At 38.1% G+C, this 22,088-nt stretch overlaps 1 protein-coding gene across 1 annotated transcript; it reads right to left on the reverse strand.

The window, feature by feature from the left end:
- Nucleotides 1-11,896: 11,896 nt before the first annotated feature.
- galr2b (galanin receptor 2b) lies at nucleotides 11,897-20,108 on the reverse strand. The gene is made up of 4 exons (XM_066675378.1): nucleotides 19,938-20,108; nucleotides 17,862-17,928; nucleotides 16,900-17,280; nucleotides 11,897-13,361 (listed from the first exon to the last, which is right to left on the reverse strand). Exons 3-4 carry the CDS (start codon nucleotides 17,271-17,273, stop codon nucleotides 12,599-12,601), a joined length of 1,137 nt encoding a protein of 378 aa, XP_066531475.1. The 5' UTR covers nucleotides 17,274-17,280; nucleotides 17,862-17,928; nucleotides 19,938-20,108; the 3' UTR covers nucleotides 11,897-12,598.
- Between the last annotated feature and the right edge of the window lie 1,980 nt (nucleotides 20,109-22,088).

Genomic DNA, 22,088 nt, shown 5'->3' on the forward strand with positions numbered 1-22,088 from the left:
CCATTGAAAAACAGGGCGAAACGGCGATAAACTATGCAGAATTCCTGTATTTTCAGTGGAGATGATAACATGGATAATGAGTGAAACCTTTAAAAACATTCATAGATGTAAAGTCACAAAAACCCAGGCCCAGACAGCTACCCTGCAGATTTTTTAAAAAATATTCAGCAAACAATTAGCACTTACACTTTTAGAAATATACAATAAAGTCAAAATAAATCGCTTCCTTCTACACTTACACAAGCATCATATTTTTATTCCCAAAGAAAAGAAAAGAAAAAAAATAGATTCTGTCCAAAACTTTAGCAACAAAATCCATTCATGCCATCCATCACTGTAGAAGAACAAACAGGTTTTATATCTGGTCCACATCTCTCACATAAGGAAGTAGTTGAGTATAGTCTACACCTCATCGCAACCACATGTTTCTGAGGCTGTAATTTCATTAGATGCCCAAAAGGCATTTTACTGATTTGAATGGCAATATTTGTTTGCCACCCTTAGAAAATCTGTAACCGCTTATCCAGTTCAGGGTCGGAGCCTACCCAGAATCACTGGGCGCAAGGCAGGAACACACCCTGGAGGGGGCGCCAGTCCTTCACAGGGCGAGACACACTCACACATTCACTCACACCTATAGACACTTTGGACTAATTTGTGCCTTTTTGTGTGTTTTCTGATATTTGTAACAAATTTAAGCTTTCAGACGGAAATGTGTTGATACTTTCAAGTCAGAGACATTGTGCACTTGCTGCTCATCATTCCCAACTCCTTCTGAAGTCGACCCACTTAATTTCTTATTTAAATTAACACACAACCAGAAAGGTCTAATCTCTCAATTATAACATCATATTTTAACTCAGCATTGTGATGACATTGCTTCAAAACAAAGGTCCAAATGGGAGGTGGAATTGGATACCAGGTTTGATGATGAGTGGAGAGAAACTGCCCCATGACAAGCTCACACTTCAGCTTCTTGTGCACATCTTAAACTTATTAAATTTAAAACTTTATAAAATCCATTTATGCAAATCCAAGCTTATAAATCTCTATCCACATGCAGACCAGACCTGTGATTGGTGTGTGGGGGTATACACACTGATTTAACTCACATTGTTCTGGGCATGCCTCGAAGTGTTATCTAATAGAACTAAAGTTTTTATAGCACCATCACCTCTGATTGCAATTTTTGGGCCTCCAGACAATTATATTCGAAACAATCAGACATTGTTGGTTTTGATTCTTTTATAGCCAGATGTAGAATACTGCTACTATGGAATTCTTATAAACATCCCTCTTGGATTACAGACATGATGCTTTTCTTGAAGCTAGAGAAAAACAAGTTGTAGTATCTGCCACCCTGAACAGTAAAGACAGGAAAAGATTTTTCACTTAAGGAGAACATGAAGAAGAGAGACTGACCCTAGTGTAGCTGAACCAAAAAGGTATATGCTGATTAGCATTAGGGCATGGCAATTAAATGTCCCATCAAATTAAAAGACCATGGAGAATAAAATGATAAAAAGCACTGGGTTCAAGTTAGTGCCCTGCTGAGGATTAATTGAGTCTTCATCCATCGGCCTTTAGAGATTTTCTGCAGCCCAGAAGTGAATTTCAAAATCCAATATCCAACAGAATCACTTAGAGCTTTCAGTCTACATTGAATACATGTTTTTTTTTGTTTAGTTTTGTTTTGTTTATATAGCAATAACAGTGTGCTTTAGAAAGTCTTTTTCTTGGAATTAGTGTTCTCCAAAGTTACATAAAGTCTGTTATACTCTTGACAATTGTTTGACATAACCCTGCCACATCCAGCTGCCTTTTAGGCATGACTCTGCCAGTTATGCTTAGTACAATATGATCTTATTTATCACATTAAATAAGTCCTGCAAAAATCCATCATATTGTACTAAGCATAACTGGCAGAGTCATGCCTAAAAGGCAGCTGGCTGTGGCAGGGTTATCACATGGACCTGCAGAATGTTTATAATGTAGCATGCACACACATCCTTGGTGCAGCGTAAGTTAGCCTCATGCCTAAGAGCATTTCTCGACACATGCATGAGACAAAAGGTAATGAAAGAGCAGAACTCTGTCAAACCTGTTTGAAAGATTTATAAAGTATTTGTATGAGACAGTTACATTCATTAGATTTCATTAGATACTGGGCAACTTAGATTGGTAACCTGCTCAACCAACTCTTTTTCTGTTCTGAGTATTAATGCGAAGTTTTCTCCTTTACTGCGATAACAGTCTCCCTTGGAAGAGCTTTAGCCTGCATCTTGGTATTCTGTGAGGATTTGATGGCATTCAGCCACAAAATCTTAATGAATTTGCATGCTGATGTTTGTTGATGTTGTAAGTTTTGGATGACAAATTTGACTCCTACTCATCACAAAAGTACTGAAAGGTGCTCTAACACTCTTAAACAATAAAGAATGCTCCACAGCCCAGCAGCTTTATACTCCTCTAGCTAACACTTGACTGGTAAAATTGTGTAACCAAAATAATAATAAAAAAAAGGTTCATCATTGCATACAAAAACACAAGTTAAAACCCAAAATTGCAAAGAAGTAACCATATAAACGGGATTCAGATCCAGAAATGTTGCTGTGTTCTCTGGGCCAGAATTCATTGAAGAATGTGGAAATATGTTCTTAATTCTTTTTTAATTCTTTAATTCTTTTTGGAAATAATAGTTTTTTCAGGGAGAGCCTTGTTTATTTCAGTAAGACAAGGCCAATTCACCAGACCAGACTTGCATTATAAAAGACAAACTTGTAATGGAGAGCCTAGCTTTTGAGCTACTGAAATCCTATAACAAGAAAGAATTGGAAATCTGTTCACTTTCAAAAACCACAGTCCAAAAACACATGTTGGTAGGTGGATTGGCGACTCAAAAAGTGTCCGTAGGTGTGAGTGTGTGAGTGAATGTGTGTGTGTGTGTGTCTGTGTTGCCCTGTGAAGGACTGGCGCTCCCTACAGGGTGTATTCCCGCCTTGCGCCCAATGATTCCAGGTAGGCTCTGGACCCACCGCGACCCTGAATTGGATAAGTGGTTACAGATAATGAATGAATGAATGAATGTTTTAATATGTGTGCTTATACAGACTATCAATTTCAGGATTTATGAGAGTGGAGTGTTTGTGTATGAGGGGCCTCTCTCACACACACCATGAAACCCTTAAAAGCAGAAACTGCACTGTGGAACTTTTGGACGAGGGTGAAAGAAGCCTCCTTTCCCCCTTTATTTTAGGACAGTGAATAGCTCTATGCAACTGAATGGGAGCAGAGGAGAAAAACTACCAAATCTTACCTAGTGTTGCTTAAATGAATGAAATGCAGAAGTCATGTTACAACTGAATACATCTACAAGGTGGACCAACAGGGTAGGTGGTGGGTCTAATAGATTGGTCAGTGTTTAAAATCTCCAGCAGCAGTGCTGTGTCTGATCCATTCATAACAATGCAACACACACTCACACATCCCCACCACATTAGTGTTACTACACTAGAATAATCCAGCAGCCAGATCATACCTGCTAAGTGGGGACTCCTGATCATTGCAATTTTTGCAAATATAGCTATGTGAAGACCAAGATAAATTTCCCCCTTGGGGACAATAAAATATACCTTATCTTATCTTATTAAAGATTGAACAGGGTGAAATGTGGCAAAGAAAGTGTGTAGAGCAAGAGATCAACTGCAGATCTTGACCTCCATAATTTGAGGTCAAATGAGGTTCTGAAATGACATTTTTTAATAAAATTCAGCACTGTGAATGCCAAAAACTGAATACCTTCTTATAGCCTTCCACTACATTGTGGGCATTGATTACTTTTTTCTGATCTTTAAACAGTTGCCTAAAGGGCCCATAGTTGCTGAGTGTTAGCATAATATTTGAAAAGCTGGAGTATTTATAATGCTTTGAAATTAGATTTAGCTGACTGTTCATAATTACGATAGGGGACCTGCCTCAGGCCTAGTTTGTTAATCAAGGTCTAAAAAAAAGAAAAAAACTGAAACACTGCAACGCATGAGATGTCCAAACTTGTACAATATACACGTTAAATATTTTATTTGTATTAAAAATAATAATAATAATAAAAAAAAAATATATATATATATATATATATATATATATATATATATATATATATATATATATATATATATATATTCATTCATTCATTCATTATCTGTAACCGCTTATCCAATTCAGGGTCACGGAGGGTCCAGAGCCTACCTGGAATCATTGGGCGCAAGGCGGGATTACACCCTGGAGGGGGCGCAGACCCACACACACACACATTCACTCACACACTCACACCTACAGACACTTTTGAGTCGCCAATCCACCTACCAACGTGTGTTTCCTCCGGAGCACCCAGAGGAAACCCACACAGACACGGGGAGAACACACCTACTCCTCACAGACCCCAGGTCCCTGGAGCTGTGATATATATATATATATATATATATATATATATATATATAAATCGATTCTCCATTCAATGCAATAAGTGTATAGCTAAATGTATACCTATATTTATTTAAAATATATCTTATCTTATTGAAGATTGAACTGAAGATTGAACATGGTGAAATGTGGCCACGAAAGTGTGCAGAGCAAGAGATTGACTGCAGTCTGTAATTGAAGATCTTCAGTGCTCCTGAATAAATAGTGAGTGTAGAAACAAGGAGGTGGTCAAAATATTATGGCTAATCTGTGTATTGTTAAACACAGTCAGAACAAAAATGACTGAGTAAATTGCAATAGAAAAATTATTTGTTTAGCTAGTGTTTTATGAACTGAATGTAAAGATCATTTCTTAAAAATATAATGTGAACTTAAACCAAATGGTCTAAAAGAAAATGGTATTGTTAAAAAAAACATTTTGCTATTTCATTTAGTTTAGATGGAACCTGAATTCAGAAAAGGGTGTTTACCCTTGGTGTGACTGAATGATGCCTGCTTTCCAAGTAATTGTATCTTCCCAATTAGCTTTTTGTACAACTTTATTTACAAATATGCTGTTTTAATAGTCTCATTATATTGTCAAATAATTCATCATGTCTTATTTCCAAGCAGTTATATGAGAAGTATTTCTCACCTTCATCTTAAAAGAATATTATATATATTATCTTGTTTCTGTCATCTTTCCCATTAAACTGTGAACTGTACATTTTAGACTGGATTTTTAACCAGTTTGAGTTGGGCCATAAAAGCATTTTAAAATAGATTAAAGCTCTTCACTTATGAAGAAATAAAATCACATATTACTTTTTCTCATGTGATATGGTGGCAAATAAATAATTGATTTTAAGGGATTCTGATTTCATATTGGTGATGCTTCAAACAGCTTCTTAAGGTCCTGAATATTACTTGATTTTAAATTATGCAAAATAGCTTGCATTCTACCCGCTGTGCAAGCTTTGCTGCCTTAAAGATTTTATATAAGCAAATTGCAGCATATTATGTAACTTTTAAGCATTCTTGCTTGTTTTAACAGTGTCATTTGCAATGATCCTTATTTTTGCCATCTTTTGTTTTTAAAACACTCTGTTCTGTTTTCTTGTGTCATTAGTAGATCAGTTGCCTGAGGGTTGTATTGTTCATACACAGCTCAAGTTTTGCAGGTTGCTTGGTCCCTGTAATTGCTACTGGCAGCTATTTCCACCTCATAATTGTGTTCTCTGAATGCCAGCACAACTGTTGCTTTTGATTTGTTGATTCTCTGCCTTGGAGTGATTTTCAAATACCCACACCAGATGAATACACTTGAACACATATACCGTATCAAGCTTTTCTCTTTAATGAAGTGTCTGCTTATGGAGTAGCCAGTTGTCAAACATGCAAATGAGAAGACAAGGTCCATAGCTAGAAAAAGTAGAGGCTCAAGAGGACGCTTGTCTGTGTGCCTCTTATTCACATTCAGTGCCATGCCTTACCATTCTGAAGCATTGACTTCTGCACAAACAGATTAAACTGCATATAAGAGAGCCCAGTATTTGTTCATAAACATCATTCTGTTTGATATTCTACTCTACATACGTTTTTCATCTGAACGGTAAACAGAGAGAGATTGTATTTATGATACATTTGTATTTATGCATTTGATGGCAGTGTGCGGGAGCTGGTGAAGGTCAGAGTTGAATGTGATTGCCATGATTTTTAAACATGGTTACATGTATGTTCCATGGGAAACTGCCAGGGATATTTTCTTCTGCTTGTGATTAGCACACACTTATTTACCAAATAATCATAATAATAAATAATAATTGGTATTATTATTATTATTGTTATTATTATTAAAGGCCCTAAGAATTCTCAACTTTCCATCAGATTCAGTTCAATGCCTTAAGCCAATCAGGAGAGCAGAAAAACACTGCTGCAGGGCACTGACAGAAGTCATTGACCAACTGGGTGCACACTGCTAGACAAATAAAAAAAAAAAGATTTATCATATTTATATTTTGTTCATCAAAAGCTTCAGGCACAACATTTGGCCACTTTAACATAACTTGCTTAAACTGCTAAGGCACATGTTTTATGGTTAATTCATGTTAAAATATGCAATGTTGATATCAGGTGGGGAATCTTTGGTCTGTTTGCTCTACCACAGATTCAGCCCTCTAGACCTCAAGGAACTCTAAAACTCTTAAAACTGGAACGCCTCTGATGAGGGACAAGTTTAAATTCCAACCTGAATGAGCAGGGGTGCCACACCCTTAAGCAAGGAGACAATCTTCACACCCTAAAGAAGCCAGGATGTCCAAGCCTTTAAGCAAGGGGACACCTGCCATTCTGATACATTTGGAGTTGCAATGTTGCAGCTTTGAGAGAACTTTCACTTCACCAAAGGTGGTATGTTAACTGGGTTTGCTCAGCATCTTGAACTGATTCTCTAACAAATGAGCAAAATTGGTTCATGCACCACCTCTGGTGAGTTGAATGTTGTTTCTTGAGATTGTGTGTTTGGATTTTGCAAGGTGCAAAGTGGCCCTGGTTGAAGTATCCTGGATTAACCAGTTGATTCTGGTTCACTTCCACCAACATAAATTGTTTCCCAAACCAGAAAAGTTAGTTCCCAACTGGAACCAAAGAATAATGGGTTCTTCAGAGTGAACCATGATGTTGTCCATGGGTGTGTCGAGCTAAAACACTCCAGAAAGAGCTCAGAGCCTCAAAAAAAAAAAGAGTAATTGTGCAATGGTGCTGTGTCATTTACAGTGTTTCATATATATATATATATATATACTCCGTTTACTCCATTGGTGTGCTTTCGGGGCTTTGCTCAGGGCAACAAACACAAAGCACATTGGCCAGTTTACTCTGTTGTTCACAAGCTCAGCAGGGCAACTTGGAACTCTGCAACATTTACACACATATCATTTCTCACTCTGAGCTGACACTGCTGTAAACAAAAGCATAAAAAATGGCAATGTTCTGACACTATACCTTTACTTCTGGTGCTGAATTCAGCCACAACAATGAGAGCAACCTTGCAAAGCCCCCCACTGATGATTCGTATTTGTAGTTCTCATCTAAACTTGGGCTGGTTCACTGGAGTGCACCAAGGTTCCAAGAATGGAATTGATTTAAGAACCAGAGTTCTTTTTGTGGAAAAAGTGTGAATTGTGACCCTGATTGGATGAAGCGGCTGTCGAAGGTGGATTAATGAATTGGTAAGACATAATTGATGTTCAAACAGCACAGGCCCAGTTTTTATGTGTATCCTCAAAAGTATTTTAACTTTATGCTACAATTTTGTCACCTTGTTTGCCACCCTTGTTTATTACTGCTGTGTGTGTATTGATTTTGCTTTTTGGTGTGACCTTTCAGCTACAGCTTTATAATGGAATGCCATTATACTTTATTTTATATTATCTGAAACATGGTGATTTATATATTTATTGTTATTAAATAAGTGTGGTTTTGAACAGGCTGTTAATGATAGGTCAATTTCTACATTTTCTATATCTAGTTTGATGTGCTAGATGCTGATAATATAAATTGTCTGACTAAGCTTGCTTGGTCATGTGTTTTTACCATACCATCTATTCTGACTGAAGCTTTGTCTGCCATTTTGAAAATATAACAAATTTTATACATGCATATTCATGAATGTGGTATATTATTACTTCCTATGCAAGGCATAACCCTCCCGATTGGATACTATTCAAAGAATAATAAATATTAAATGCTATTAAATTATTTATATATGATATATGATTTCTACATGAGCAGTAGTAACCTCAATGCCCAACATCCTGAAATTTTAAAAAAATCCAAGTATACTTTTACTGTTACTTTTTTTCATCAAGTACTTATTCAGCAGCTGCAGTGGGCACAACTGTGTTTACAGAATAGAGAATCCGTTTTGTACCATTTGCTGGATCAATGAGAAGTGAGAATTATTTGAATGAGTGCATTCTTTAAAACACTTTTTAAGGCCAAGTGGGGTTTATATATTTTTTTGCCAGTTGGTACAACACAAATCGAAACACTACATTCCACAAATGAAAAGTACATAAAGAAATATGGTCAGTTGGTATGTTCATCTCTCTGGGGCTCTTGATCCATACTGACACGGATGATAAACTTGTGCATTTCCTAATTGTCCACAATGATTCCATGCTTAAATACGTAAGGTGACTCATGACACTGAAGAACCACTGAGCCATTAATAATGCATGCATTTTAATGTCTCATTTCTGCAGTGTCTACGAACTTTTGACCCCTCATTTTTGTCCTCTAATCATATTCCAAAAGCACTGGCATAGCGGCATACTTTAATGTGCTTGAATGGTTCCGACTGATATCAAGCAAAAATACTGTAATTTTCCAAACCTAAACAAACAATGGGAATGGCCCTTGATGAAGTCTGGCAATGACAATGTGCTTAATTGTTCATAAAAGCTTTCAAAAATAAAATCCACCCATCAGTGCACAAAATTAGCCAGCGGTTCACAATTAACCCCTAACACACCCCCACCATCACCATCACCCATGCACACTTATCTCTAATAAGTGCTTGTTTTTACATGATAATGGATGCACTTCTATCCAAAGATAAAAGTAGGAGCCTTTTTGAATTTTCATGATAGTTTAACTCAAGTTCCTTGAGGGCAGCTTAGCACTCATGTAATGGAAATATAATAAGCACAGGCAGTCCATGACTATAAAGTGAGCACAGCGAAGAGCCTTGTAAGAGTGGGCACTCCGAAATTGTGCTGACTCTGTGGAGCCTGCTGCATTTTCTTTTTGGGGATGATAATTTATTTAGATCCAGAAAACCACCGCAGAGATCCAAGAAGATGACAAGCTTGCTGCAGTACAGCAAATGTGATTTTTATTCAGAGTACATTATTTTGCCAAATGTTTATGAGCATCGGCCCATATTTCTTTTGCAATTAAGGGTTTTATGTAGAGCTTGTCTGCCTTTGGTATAGTGACAGCCTTTGCTTTTTTCTTGAAGACTCCCACCAGTGAAAAGCAAGTTAGGTCATAACCTAAGGAATCAATCCTGTCAATTTGCAGGGTAGAGCTTTTTTCTAAGGTAATCGTGAACAGCAGGCAAGTGACAGACAGGTGAGAAGAGACAAAGCTGTGGACCAAAAGCATGCTCATACGTCTGTGTATATGTAGGGCGATGGTAGACTTCCATTTATAGCAACATAGCATCACTGTTCAATTAAAAACATGTCTCTCAAAAGAACTTTTCAGGAACATTAAAAGCCAGCATTTCTCTGAAAGTAAGAGTAAAAGTAAACCACAGATAATTTGATTTATCCCCATTACAGCTCAGAAATGTGAAAATATGTTTATTGGGACACATGTCCAAAAGTTTCATATGTAAAACAAACTTGCATTTATCATAGACAGCAAAAAAAATGGACAAATGCAGATTTCATTTAGTGGATTCCAGCAAGCCTTGTCCACCTCTGTGTAACCACAGCAATACTATACTTGACGGAAATCAGCTTATTTAATCGTTATTGTGATAATTATAATCATGCTGGCCTAATATTTAATATGAGTAAATGTGCGTTCAGTTGTTAACTTTAGCACAGACACTCAAGACATACTGGGAGAACAGGGGAGTGGGCAGATACGCAGTTTTGATGGACGGGTCTAGCAGTCAGTGGAGATACTAGTTAAAGAAACTTGGGAAACTCTCAATATTATTCACTTCATTTATGAGTGATTTTAATTTTGTGGCTGATCAGTGTATGGTGTATGTTAAGATACAGACATTAAATTTTATTGCTGAATATGAAATGCTCATAAAACAAATGGTCTACATTTAGTGACATTTTGCTGAATGAATAATCATTTCGCTAGGCAACATTTTTTCACGCACATAAAACACAAGATGTTAGAAATTAATTCTGCAGGTCTGCTCATCTTAGAGGAATCAAAGTCATTTGAATGCAGACTTTATGCTCTTGGGAAGAAGCACACTTTTTAATCTGTTAGATAGGGAAATTAGCCTTATACCACTATTCAGAATCACTCAACTTCTATTTTGTATTTCTCAGATGTCTGAAGCCATTTGAACAAATAGATATAGAGTACACTTTACAGTCAAATTCTGTGCCGTAAATTTGTTTTTTGGCAGAACCTTAAAAGAATTAGTTTTTGAAAAGTGGTGGTAAATAAAAACCTATTAAAAAATGAAAGAACCTTAAAATAACACCATTTTAAATTCTTAAAATGTTTCTTCACAACAACACATTATATATACTATCCACTGGGAGGTTCTATCTGTGCTTTTAGAAACCTTACTGATTGGGGTTTGATTCCCTAGTCCCAAGAGAGCCTAATAAGATTACTAATTTTACATTAACCTTCCTTTGTAACCCATTACAAGCTAGTAAGTAGCTCTGTATAAGACTGTCTGCCAAATACTGAAATGTTAAAGAACCCATGGCATCGCAAAAAAAAACATTTTTGGAATCATTTAGAGGATACATAAGAGGATACACTGAAGCAGCTTCATAGGCTAGCAGGAATGATAATTGGCTCTGACAAAAAGCATTCCTAGGAAATAATGTGCTGTGGAGACATTAGAGCAGAGTGACTGATTTGCAAAAACTCTAGGTCAATCACAGGTTTGTTAGTCGGCTCCATGCTCCTAATAAAAGGTAGTTAATCAGAGTGCCAACTGTGGGCTCATAATTGTAATTCATTATTGACTGATGACGTTCATAGTGAGCTCTTGGCTCTGTTCTTCTTTCAGAATCCTAACATACCAACAACACTCTTCTTTGGCAGACACAGGGAAAAGCACAGCCCTAGTCTTTGGAAATATTAAAATATTCAGTAGATCTCTCTTCAAACCAGTCATGCCAGAACTGGCTGCAGAACATGGTGGATTATACAACTGATGTGTAACTTGACAGTATAAGATTGTGTCCCAGAGGCTCTAAGAAGTAGAAGCAAAGGTACAAGCAAAGGACTGACTGACACTTACACACATGCCCTGCATGTCATAAGGACACATCACCCACAAAGTCTCCAGACTCTGAAAAGACCTGCCACAGATCTGCAAATAATAAAGCCAAAGCCAAAGGAAATGGATCCAATATTATAGCAGGAGTGGTGTCTATAGCTTGGCAGCTGACCAGGCTAGCTCCTTTGAAAGGACATGAACATTTAGTCACATTGCAGTTCAGTCTTTGCCTGCTCAAGTTCATTTGGAGGTTGTAAACTATGAAGCCTCAGGCTTTGAAAGTCTATGAACTTTGTTGTTGTTATTGTTAAATAATATCATATTAACACAGGCAAGAAGCAGCTCATCTTTATAATGAACATTTTATTGAAATTCAACAACATCAATATCTTAAATATCAAACATAACATTCTATACATTTTACTGCATAATACTGAAGAAGAGTAAGACATAAAGGTAAGGCAGTCATTACATGAGCCATACGAAGATTGGACGTTTGATTTTTTTTTTTATAGAAAATGTTACATTTTCATATGAAACCATATGCTTTCTTGTAATTGCTAGGAAACCATGGGAGATATCTGACCCAGAGAATTTGAAGTGCAAATATTGACAAAGCTTACATAGGAAGATTACAAGCGATATAAAGCAGATATATGACAGAGGTAAGAGAAAACACAAGTGTTTTACTAAAAGGCAGTACACAAGAAAAGCAGTCAGTTTTATTCCTATGTGAATATAGAATTGAGACATTAAAGTGCATTACTAAACTTACTGGCTGCAAAATTCCACAAATTCATTTAATCTTTAAAGAAACATAAATATATTGCAACATGCTCTGAAGGCCAGCCTTTTGTACAGTGAAAGTAAGTACAGTTTTCAAGTGAGACACTAACACATAAGCATGTAAACATGGGTAATCACCAAAATACTGAACAAAAAATAAAATAAAATAAACAAAACACAATAAGCAAACACAAAATATGTTGCCCATTTACTTCTGTTCCTCAGTAAAGCAGTTGAGGTAAACATTGTCTGCAGTGTTCAATGCAAGACTAGATTTATGTCCAGTGGCTGTGGTCCGTTGGTTTCACAGTTCAGTAAGGCTTTCTGTATAGCACCATCAGCTGTGCTCTGTTCTCACGGCTGGTTCTGGAAGGGTAATGTTATGTCCATTGTAGCGTCCTGTGGCTCAGTAAGTGGACGGTTGACCAGCTCGCGCTCATTTTGCCTGCCATTCTCCTCATTCATATGTGATACCTCTGTGGAACCGCCTTCAAAACCAGGTACAGTGTTGGCGACATGCACCACATGGACCTTGTTGCGGCCTTTTTTGCTGAGGATGCAGCTGAAGACTTTCTTGAAGCCCTTGCGGAAGTGCTTGGAAACTAGGGCGTAGACAATGGGATTGAGGCAGGAGTTGGCATAGGCCATGCAGTGTGAGAGCAGACGGAATGCGTAGGTGGTCTGGTTGAAGGGGAAATCTCCGTAGAGATAGCAGAGGATGACTACATGGTATGGGAGCCAGCAGATGCAGAAGAGCACAGTAACGATGATGATCATCTTGGTGACTTTGCGCTTGGCCCGCTTGGACTCAGACATGCCATCCAGGGGGTCCACAGCCGTCCACAGGTACTTAATGGTGCGTGTGTATGACAGGCTGACGATAAGCACGGGAATAACGTAACCGAACACAAATGTGCAGGTGTCCAGCACCTTGCGGTTATGCTCCTCCCAACCAGGAACACACACGTTGCTGTTCTCAAAGTCAATGAGATCATAGTAGCTCAAATAAGGTCCAGCAAAAATGAGAGACAGACCCCAGATGATTACCATGGCAACAACGGCATTACAAGGCGTTCGTAATTCTCTGGAGCGCAGGGGATACCTGATGGCCAAATACCTGCAAAGCAGGAGAAGGACATTGTTTTGTTACAGCACTTACAGTACAGTACTGTGCAAAAGTCAGAGATATTGATTTATTCATTGTTTCAGGAGAAAAAGCAGAAAACAAAATTTGCATGAAAAGTAATGTTGGTTTTTCAGTATTTAGTGTACCCAACTTTTGCATTGATCACAACATATGTACAGACATTTTTCCACACCTCCAACCTTAAGTTAGAAGTTGTTTGCTTTCCAAGAAATCACAATCACAAATTGGTGAAGTTGATGTCTGGGTTTTGGGCACTCCAGCAGCTTATATATTATTATTTTTTCTTATCAGATTTGCATCCTTTCAGGTTTATAGCACTGACTGGTAATCTCATGCTGAAAAGATAGTCAGGATAAACAGTATGTTTCAGAAAAAACACAATTTAATTTGAAGTTTAACAGTTTGAATTACCACAGAAACTCATTTGTAACTCGGGTTGTTTAGTTTATAACACACGTTTGGTAATGCAGTCTCCTGAATTTGGAGATATTTCCACCTTAAGTAATTGTAAATAGAAAAAATAAGTCAATATAACCCACCTATCAAGCTGGAATAGTGAAATATCCTCAGCTTGGTTCATGCTTTTGAATGTTTGGAGTTCTCTTGGCGGTTTAAAAAAAAAGAAAAAAGAATTTTCTTTCCCATGAGCAGAAAGAAATAATCATTTTATAAACACATTAGATCGATTTCCAGACGGGGGAGTGAGCAAGTGGTGAAGAAATATCTTCTGAATTTTATAAAAAGTGTGGTTTTTTTTATTCCTCTCTCTATGATTTAATAATTGTTTCAACTGTTATTTGGAAACTCTTTTTTCACATATTTCCTTTGATTTTCTACTTGCTTACTTCCATCAAAGTTAGATTTAAACTCATTAGACATATATAAATTAATAAATGAATGAAGTGCCTTATTGTTGCTTTCACTGGAAATTAAATGTACATAGGATGGTCTCTGACTTTTGCACAGCAATATGTGTGCATCATGTTATTACAGACAGGTGATTTTCTCAAATATTTGGCAAAAAAAGCACACTAAAGCTGTTTAGATAGTGCTCCACCAATTATCCTTTTAATATTATGGGATTAAGGAGGTAATAGCCTTTCAGGAGGGGAAAAAATATGCATTGTTTCTTTACCTGCTGGGGAGGTAAGTGGCACTGGAAATACTCAAACTCCTTTGTGGCAATCACTGTTTTCCTCACCGAGTGGGGAAATATTTTCCCTTACTCCAAATGTAAACACTCAGAACAGATGAGCTTTTTGGCTCTGTAGTCTGAGAGAAGCTCATTTCAACAGGCTCTTTTCACCCTTAACACATCAGAGCTCTTGTTCCAGTTGCTTCACTTTTCCATTACGCTTTAAGGTCACCTATTCCCTTCATTCACACTCATTGTGGTTTTCAAAAGATTGTAACCTGAAACCATTTTTGAACCTCATCTTACCTCAAAGACCAGCAAGCCTCTTAATATGCAGTTTCACTTAAAAAAATCTGTTATGACCAAATTGTAGAAATTCTGCCTTGTGAGTAAAAGTCGATGTTGAATACACCTGGCAGGTGTTTTAAAGCTCTGGTCTAAAGAGCAGAAAAATTGGCTATAGCTGTGAGGAGATGTTTCATCAAGAAAGTGAACAAAAGAGATAACCTTTTCTGACACAGTTCACAGTTCCATAATTGCCTTTAACCTTTATAGCTTCTGCACTTCTCTGTTCAGAGAGCACTTAGATGTCTAGTTCCTTAATTGCTACCATGTTGTTTAAACCTTTGTGTATTGATCATTTTTGAGGCAGCTACTGAGAGAATGTGATATACAAAGATACTGGCAGCTAATAAGAAGATGCTAATATGAGTAACGGTGCATCAAAATAGAGGAAACATGAAAACATAACAGGAAACTATTGGCATAGTGTCAGAAGACACTTCTGGTAGTGGGTAATGACCATCCCTTATAATACTGGAATTTAGCAACTTCACATAAGCTTCTTCATTCTCTGGTGTGATTGAGCTCCATCTGCTAATCTAGGAATGAGCTGGAGTTTGTAATTCAGAACTTAGTGGTTAGTACCTGAAGTCTCAAATATTTTTAGTGTTAGATGCAATCAAATTCTCACAGCAAATATTCAGCATCTTGTGGGACCACTTTAAACTAAGACTACACTCATAAAGGTATATAAATGGTTAAAAATGTGTGACAAACATGGTTATAAATTAGGTTGTAAACATCTAAAGGTCAATAATAATAATTTGTAACAAAGAAAAATGGTAAATAGTGACCTCTTTTTCATGTAAAAGTTAGTCATTTCTTGTGTTAAGATTCACCACATTATCATCAAGGTCTAAAATCACATTCTGTCTCTGGTGGATTGATTAAACTTGGCTGTTACAGAGTTAAACATATTACAAACCTGTGCTGAAACTGACAGAGTTAATGTCAACTGATGGAGAGGACAAAGTAAGGTAAGTATACAGAGATCTTAGATTTAAGAGTGTAAATAGATATGGGCTCACTATTTGGCAAAACAGCAGGTCACTGTTGCGTTTTCTGTCTATGTGATATAAATAATTATTAATGACTTTTAAAACAGATTCTGTCTATCTATATATGTTGCTCTGCATACATTTTAGCAGAGGACCAGCAAAATCTGGAAGTTGGGTCATTCTGGGTTCTCAGTGACACTGATGTTGTGGTGTTAACGTGTGTTGTTCTGGAACAAGTAGACTATTCACAGCCATGGTGCTGCAGTTTTTAAACAGCTCATTTAAACATCTCATTGACTGCGGAATAGTCCACAAACTAAAAAAACATCTTTTGGGCAGCGGTCAGTGTCCACTGATCATAGACTAAAGGATGACTATCACAAACTGCAGCAACAGATTAGTGAATCTATCTGACCGCACATAAAAGTGTATTATCAAGGTACGTTTGTCTAATAGACAGTGAGTGGGCATTGTTTTTTAAATAAAATAAAATACTTCTATCACAATAAAAATGCTTCTAGCACAATTGAACCACTGAAGCTGTTCAACACAATTTAGAGATTCATCTCATCCAGCTATACTTTATGTAATAAATGAGCTAACTAACAAACCGGTCCTGAATTGAAGTGGTTGATGGAGTTAGGACAAAACTACAACATGTAGAACAGTGGCCTGCCAGGAGCAGGATTGAGAACCACTGCAGTAACACATCAGTATCACTGAAAATGATCCACCATCCAAACAGAACTTGCTTGGTGGTTGTACTCTTGTGGGAGTGACTTTCAAAGTATGCAGAGCAGCAGGATTACTACTGTCTGTAATTGTAAAAGTTCAAAGTGAACCTATATGGTCATTGGTGCTGATAAAATGAACAGTCAGTAGAAATAATGCCATTTATTTGTTATGGCTGGTGTTGGGAGGTTAGTTTCTTGTATTTTCAGCACAGATTCTAGAGGAAAGATCAAATTTAGACTACCCACTCGCCCTATCTGCAGTGCTATATTGCCTGTAAATGGTGAGATGAAGTACACACCTGTCCACAGACACCGCGGCGAGTGTGAAGCTGCTGGCATACATGGTGAGGTTGATGAAGAAGTGCACTACTTTACACATGAAGGAGCCGAACACCCAGCCCTCCAGTGAGTAGATGGTGGCTTGGAAAGGCACGCAGAAGATAATGAAGAAGAAGTCAGCCACACTAAGGTTGAGGATGAACAGGTTGGTGGTGTTGTAGCCCACCTGGCCACTACGAAGGAGCACTGCAAGCACCAGACTGTTCCCCACTGTGCCCAGAAGGAAAATGAGCGAGAAAACCACAGACACGATCACACTGGCCGGATTCAGCTGGTAGCTCTCAGAGGAGTTCCAGTGGCCCATGGCTTTGGTCAGATCCTCCTGCTCAGACATTGTGAACCTGTAAAAGTCATCCATTAGTAGGCACCGAGGGGGCTGCATTTTGCATGCATTATGCTGTTCAGTACTTTTCATTCATCACTCATGTTCTGACGTGTGAAGGCCTAGCAGTTTGTCAAAAGCCATGACTCATGGCGTCTCCTCTTACAAACAGATCGAATCTTTTTGAAATGGTGGAAATTTGAGCTGATAGAACACTGACAGAAGGATGAGAATGGTATAGTTCTATGAATTTCAATACAATGATAAAAAAGAGATATAAAAAGAAAAATGTAGGTAGATAGGTGTGATAAAAATCATTAGATTTGACTCCAAGTGATGTTCTGTTCCGAATAAAAAACATTAAAGTGATAACAACTTCAGGATAAAACAGTATCAGATGTGACACCACTTGTGTTTTAAGACAATCACTGAGGAAAAGCTCCCAGGCTTTGATACACATAAATGTACTTGACTCCTCATAAGAAATCACTACACATTACTCAATGGAATTTAAAAGTGCAATTAGATGTCAAGGACACTGTCCAAGGGGTAACAATGTGGATTGCGGGTTAGCTGAGGAAAAGGAAAGGAAATTCATACCTGTGCTTTAATGACAGGAGCCAGTAGAACTGTTGAGTGTTTTCTTCACCCTTGGAAATCGATCAAGCTGTGAAAAGAAGGCAATCCCTTTTATTTTTTCATCTGTCATGGACATTTTCCTTTATATTTCAGGGGAATAGGTGACCTGCTCTTTTGTATTTTCAGGTAATTTTACACCTATATTTTGTGTTGGCTCAGAACCACAGTGTGAATTTTGAACGGACGCGTGAGGGGTGGAGTGGGTGATGCTAGAGCCACTTTTGACAGTCATTTGATGCTGAAAACATGTCTCACAGCACCCCAGGCAATGACTGAACATCTTTTATTGGAGAATAATGACAAACCTGGTCAGAAATACCGAAGACACCTACAGAGGCAAGATTGAGAAAGCATGTAAGATAGAGCACTTTCAGGGTTTTTTCAAAGGGAATGGAATTAATAAATGAAGGGTGTTGCATTCTGCTGCAGTGGGAAAAAAGTGCTTGGAGCTTTCTAAGCTAGGAGTCACAATGGTTATGTAATGATGAAAGGCACTACAGAAACCAGTTTTAAAAAAAAAACACTTCACCTTTCAAACACTATTTTTGCTTTAATAATATCTCAGGGTGTGGTATAATAAAACCTGAGCTCTATTACTAACACAGAAACATTGAGTCACTTTGTTAGTGCTTGCTCTTGATTTTAATGTCTGTGTGACAGTTTATCGCAAATGATTCATCCCTGTCTTACTCTATGGGACAGCTGCACTGGGAGATGAAGGCTGGCGCAGTACTATATGACTGGGTCAGCAAGGCGAAAGGTAAACATAGCACAGCAAAGCTATCTTTGTCATAAGAGCATTCCAGGCCACGTGAATTGGATTGCGCAGAATTTTGCCTATTTTGGAGAGCGGGGGCGAAGAAGCTGGGGGTAGCAAAGAGATGAGGGTGGGAGGAAGAAAAAAAGGAGGGAGAAATCAGAGGAGACAGGGAGAGAATGAGAGTGAGAGGGAGGGAGAGAGAGAAGGGGGTGGGGAAGTCTTTCCTTCAAAACCAAACAGGTGCTCTGTTTGTGTGTTTCCCTCAGGTGAGGTGATGGCCAGCAAGCTTCTTGAACCTCCTACTTACTCATGGCCCTGTTTCAGCCTCAGTTCACCTATGGTAACCAACTTAGATGTAAAAAGCAATACTGCCACATGATTGAAGCTAGTCATTAGATGTTTACTGCAGGTTCCCCGCTGGCAGTGCAATTTCCCGACACTGTAATTTCATCATGAGGCTGCTGTGTAAATACAGTTTATCGAAGAACATACCAATACAACAATAGCTGAAGGAGAAAACACACTCCCACTGTGACTTTGGTCCCCTGAGTATGGCTTATGTTCAGCCTTCTGGATTGGATCCCTCAGATCTATCATTCTCTCTGTCAGACTAAACTCAAAGCTCCTGCCTCCAGAGAAAACACTCTTGGGCACATCTTAAATTCCTCCTCATGGACTTGCCTAGGGCTGGCTGCCTGCCACCTGGCCGCCACAGAGCACGACACGAGCTGGTGTCTGTCAGAACAAGGGCTAGCTGATGCCCCTGATGAACCCCAGAGACCAAAACATTGGTTCTATTCTGCCACTTGACAGGACCTCAGGGGGAGAGATTGGCTTTCAGTGAAGTTCCAGGCAATGGCGGTTTTCCATAATAATCAGATAATATCTTGTGGTTTTATGCTTTCAATCTCTGCCCTGGAACAAATCAACTGCCCGGCTTATGAAAAGCTTAAAGAAATATTTCAATTTGCGCAGCCCCCTGCAGTTGCTTTTAGTTAGGAAATGCACTATGGAGCATATCCTTTGGAGGAGCATAGAAACATAGGAATCAGTTATGTACTGTGTGCACATGTTAAATACAACCCGTACAGATGGATAGGCGGTTGGCAATGGCGGTTCATGAAACATCTCAGAACTACAATCTTAACAACATTTGCAGGAAAAAGGGTTACAACATCAAAAGAAGCTTCTCCACAGCAATCATGTGGAAATGAAGGTTCTGTCGTGCATGCAGTGCAGTTGGAATGAGTGCATTTTCATCAGGATCCTTTACTTACTCAGGCAATGGGATGCTCCATAACTAATTATCCATTGGTCAGCTTCATTGTCATGCTGATGTCCTGTATTCCACTCTTAAAAATGCAGGGAATTCTGCTTCTCAGTACTTCAGCAGCCTGTCCTCCTCTCTTCTCTCATTGTTATTCTGCTTCTCTCTGTGTCGGTGTGTGTTTCCCTATCCCTCTTCCACTCTCCCCCTCGCTCTCTCTCATATGGAAGCTCCTCCTCCACACTCCGTTCGATGTTCACACATCACTGCAGAAGGAAAGGAGACACAGAATAAAGGTGCAGTGTATTTTGCTCTCTACCCGCACTACCCCTGCTGATGTGTCATGTCCCCCCACCCAAAAGCTCACTGTGCATGAAAAAAAAATCTGAAATGTGTCTCCTCCTAAATGGCTCTGTTGAGGATAAATGTCAAAAATGTTCTTCATTCTCCTTAACACATCTGTTTTACAGAACGATTTACTGAAAAATGCTTCTTTGGCATTGCTCCAAAGAAACCTTTGTGGCACTGCAATTTGTCTGGAACTAGCACATTACCAGGTGTTCACTGTGTACAGCACAGTCTAAGCCCACTCTCAATATTATTCAGAAAATACTCCATTGCAAATTAAATTATTCAAATGACTACACACTGCAGATGCTTGTATGGACATGTAGTGTAGAAAAGATACGGCAAGTAAGAACATCCTTCTGAAACTCAGCTACCGTGCATGGAAGAAGAAGCCAGAGCAGAGCTTTTGAAGCTCAAATGGAGGCTTCATCCTAGCTACAGGTTTTTGTTTTCCTTTTAGGACGACTGGCTAAACAGAAGGAGCTACTTAGAGTCTGGATCGTTTGTATCAGGTTACAATATAAGTTTTTTTTTTGTTTGTTTGTTTGTTTTTTAAATCTGAACAAGCAAAAAAAAAGCTCTGCTGTCTTTGCTACATTCCATACAAATAGCAGCAGATCATTAACTGAACAGTCTGTTCATGACCATCCTTTTGTGTAGGATGTCCTTCATGCTTGTCCTTGCACTGGCAGTGATTAAAATACAGATGCTAAATTAATTGCCACTAGCTGAGGAATCAATGTATCTTCCTCTTCTATCTTATTCCCATGTTCTCGGTGTAAATAGGAAAAAAACACATATTGTGAATGTTCATTACATAATTATTTGCTCCTATAAAGTCATACATGGTGTGAATAAAATATTAGTCTGAGAAATACAGCGTCATTTTGCACATTTTTAAGGTTATTTTATAGATTTTGACAGAACTTGTTTCTATGAACATAATATGAGAACAGTAAATTGTAATGTTTATTTGGAAACTTCTAATATCTATCACTGATTCATATAACTGCATATTATTGCATGTATACGTGTTTTTTCTAGAAAAGTAAAAAAAAAATCACTTGTTTTTACCCAGCTCCCAATGGGGAGTTGATTCTTCAGCCACTTTAATTGAATCAATCAGAATGGTCTCATGAGCTGAGGGAACTGTTCAGTTAATGACAGCAACTGACTACACTGCATGACAATTGAAAAAGAAAGCATAAAAAAGGCAAACAAAAAATAAAAAATAAAATCTTCACAATATTCCTAGAAACATTATTGTTAAAAATCCCAATCATGGGATTTGGTCAAAATTAATTTTGGTTAATTTAGTATGTATTTTGCTGCTAACCCCCACTCACACACAGTCTGTATAGTTTCTATAGTAAAGCATGGCCAAGCAGAAAGGGGAGCTCTGGTTGGGCTACATATGATCCCATGGCCAAAAGGGAATATAAAGTTCCATAGCATTGGGCTGTGAATCCATGGAACTGTGTTCTCTGTAGTGCTGTGGCACTATTCAGTACCTTTGAGAGGAGTTTGTGTGGCTTTTGTGATCCAGCACTAGTCATCCAACATCCGCACCTGACTTCATAATATTCTTATGGCCGAATGCATTTAACAAGACTCTAAAGCAAGTTTATATGGAACATGAGAAGGGTAAATTGTCATGCCTGTGGTTCTGTGACCCCCAAATCCCAAATTATTTTTAGTGAAATATGTCCTGTTGAGCATTGAATTATTTGAAAAAAGAATCCCCACACTGTTTTAATTTTGTGGATGATTAGTCAGAAAATGGCAACTGTGTGCAATGCATGATAATTGAACA

Source organism: Hoplias malabaricus, chromosome 6 (genome assembly GCF_029633855.1).
Source record: "Hoplias malabaricus isolate fHopMal1 chromosome 6, fHopMal1.hap1, whole genome shotgun sequence".
In the NCBI taxonomy this organism is placed as follows: domain Eukaryota; kingdom Metazoa; phylum Chordata; class Actinopteri; order Characiformes; family Erythrinidae; genus Hoplias; species Hoplias malabaricus.